The following is a 2,767-nucleotide window of genomic DNA, read 5'->3' as shown; positions in this document are numbered from 1 at the left end:
GAGTTTTCGGGGCACCCTTTCCCTGAGCACTGGAGGTTTTTAAGAAGAGGCTGGACGGTACTACAGGTCCTCCTGCTCGAGCAGGGGGCTGGACTAGAGGACCTCCAAGGTCCCTCCCAGCTCCATTCTCTTCTGTTCCAAAATCCCAGCAGGTGCACCGCCGCTTCGACGCTCTGCCCAGCATATCTTGGAGGGGGGGGAGGAGGGGAGACTTTCCCCAACTTTTTTGCCCTCCTGGGGGGGGGGGTTTCCTCCCAGCCAGCTTTCCAGCCTGGGCCGCCCCCTCCAGTCCAGTCCAGCCCCCACCCCCCGTCCTTGCCAGGCAGCCCCACTTTTCAGGCTGGCTTTTTTTTGGGGGGGGGGCTCCAGGAAGAGGCCCCTCTTGCAAGGGAGGGGGGCTTGAGAAGAGATGCCAGCCCCCCCCCCCCCGCACAAGCTCAGCCCCTCCGCGGCCTCCCTGGCAGGGTCGTCGTGGCGCGGGAGGCGGAGGGAGGGAGCCCTCCCCCAGCCCCAATGCAAAGCCGGACCCCGGCCCACCTGGCAGGGCCGGCCGGAGGATGCCACAAGGGGGGTGAGAGGGGAGGGGAGGAGGGGGACCCCCGACCCACGCGCGAGCGCCGGGGCGCCTCACCGGTCAGCCCTCCGCCGCCGCCGCCGCCGCCCTCCGGACCGGAGCCGCGGCGCCGCTGCAGCACGAAGAAGCGGTTGCATCGCTCCTGCACCCAGAGCCGCAGCGCGCTCTTCAGCAGCACCTCCTCGGGCTTCAGCCACATCCCGCCGCCGCCGCCGCCGCTGCCCAGCCCGGGCTCAGCTGGAGGGGGCGGGGGCCGGGCCCCTGCCCGCCCGCGGCGCTCGCCGGGAAATGTAGTGCAGGCGGCGCTTCCGCTGGGCGCCTTCCCAGGCGGAGGAGGCACGCACTACAAGCCCCGGCGAGCCCTGCGCGGGGAGGGGGGGGCGGGCTGGGATCCGCCCCCTGGGCGGCTGGGGGGCGGGGCTAGGGAGAAGATGGACAGGTAGGGAGGCTGGGACGAGGCTGAGCTGGGGAACAGAGAGAGAGAGAGAGAGAGAGAGAGAGAGGCTTCACTCCCAGAATTCCCCAGCATGCATGCGCCTTTAAAGGTAGGGGTGTGTGTGTGTGTGTGTGTGTGGCTTCACTCCCAGAATTCCCCAGCCAGCATCCATGCCGGTATATCATGTGAAGGATGGGGGGGGGCTTTAAGTCCCAATATTTTCTAGCCTGGGTTCCTCTTGAAGATGGGTGGACTTCTACTCCCAGAATTCCCCAGCCAGCATGCACGCATGCATGTATGCATGCTGGGGAATTCTGGGAGTAGAAGTCCACCCATCTTCAAAGTGACCCCCCAGCCCTTTATTCCTGAGGATCGCAGGGATTTGGGGGTGTCACCATCTGTTTTGGCAGTAATCCAGCTCTCTTCTTTTTTCAGAGATTTCTTTCATGCCGACCATCTCATTTGCTCTAAAGCTAGTCCTCAAGTTACGACGGCCCTTTGGGACCAGGAATTCCGTGGCTAAGCAATGCGGCTGAAAAACGCTCCGTCACATTCGTATTTGAAGAGTGTTTTACTCTTGTTTTAGATATGTGGTTGTTTAACCTTGTATTTTTTTTTCTCACAGTGCGCAGCAAACAAATGTAAGACATAATAACCACACAACATTGTGACCTCATCGCTTAGCAACAGCAACCCCAGGAGTCCTGGTTGCCGTCGTAACCCCAGGACTGCGCAGTTCATTAAGCGGGAAGAGGCGGGAGTCAGAGATAGGAGTGGGAGAAATTTGCAACCTCCTGCTGCCTCGGAAACCATGTTCACATATCTGTGGGTGCAGGCAACACCCAGGATTTGGGGGACCGGTCTTCAGAATCGCTTGTTCAGCATCCTTGCACGTCTTTCCTTTCGGCTATACCAGGGGTAGTCAACCTTGGCTCTTTTATGACTCGTGGACTTCAATTCCCAGAATTCCTGAGCCAGCTTAGCTGGCTCAGGAATTCTGGGAGTTGAAGTCCACGAGTCATAAAAGAGCCAAGGTTGACTACCCCTGGGCTATACACTCTTAAGGAAGTGGGCTGGTTCACTACCTTAATTAGGATGGAGAAAGCTTAGGAATTGCACCACTGTTTCTTGTAAAAAAAATATATATATTTTTGGGCCTAAGAGATATCCTCGTTTAAAAATATTAAAAATACAAAGGTGCTCAATTAAGTCACATGACTTCTTTGCACAGGTGGCTGGGAGAAATCCATTCTTTCTCCAAGCAAACTCGTAGATCTTTTTAAATCCTATCATTTTACTTCTGGGTGCTTTGAGGCAGGACAGATTTATGAAATCGGCTCAGAGCAATAGGAGCGAAGGACTTAAGCACCAGGCAGCCACGTTTACAACTTTTCCTCTCCTCCTTTTGAATGTAGGCAAAGTCACCACCCAGCCAAACTATTAAATCTTTCTGCTTTTGCTGACTTTTGTTTAATATACAGTATAAGGCAGAACTTCATAGTGCCTCAGAGTATTTGAGATCCGATAAAAAAACCCTCTTCTTGAAGATATTTATAACGATTTTCTTTTTCACTCTTCTTTTACATTATACTAGGATGCTAATGGGGAAGCGGTTTCCGTGATCAATCAGGAAATTAAAACATTTCTGATCAGCCACCATTCTGCCTTAAACGAGAAGTGTCATATGCACCCAAATCTGCAGCTATTTGGACAATTGTCCCCAAAACTTGAGGTTTTTTTGTTGTTTTTTTTTGGAA

At 54.8% G+C, this 2,767-nt stretch overlaps 1 protein-coding gene across 1 annotated transcript in view; it reads right to left on the bottom strand.

Annotated features, from left to right (window-relative positions):
* Window positions 1–773, bottom strand: part of TBC1D8B (TBC1 domain family member 8B) — a 28,048-nt gene extending 27,275 nt beyond the window's left edge. The window contains exon 1 of the mRNA XM_015821101.1: window positions 632–773. Coding sequence (XP_015676587.1) covers window positions 632–773 — 142 coding nt within the window. The remainder of the gene's footprint in view (window positions 1–631) is intronic.
* Between the last annotated feature and the right edge of the window lie 1,994 nt (window positions 774–2,767).

This window comes from Protobothrops mucrosquamatus, unplaced genomic scaffold, assembly GCF_001527695.2.
Source record: "Protobothrops mucrosquamatus isolate PMUCROS unplaced genomic scaffold, P.Mucros_1.0 scaffold1252, whole genome shotgun sequence".
Taxonomy (NCBI): Eukaryota; Metazoa; Chordata; class Lepidosauria; order Squamata; family Viperidae; genus Protobothrops; species Protobothrops mucrosquamatus.
The sequence above is the reverse complement of the archived record's forward strand: the minus strand, read 5'-3'. Positions and strand labels throughout refer to the sequence as shown.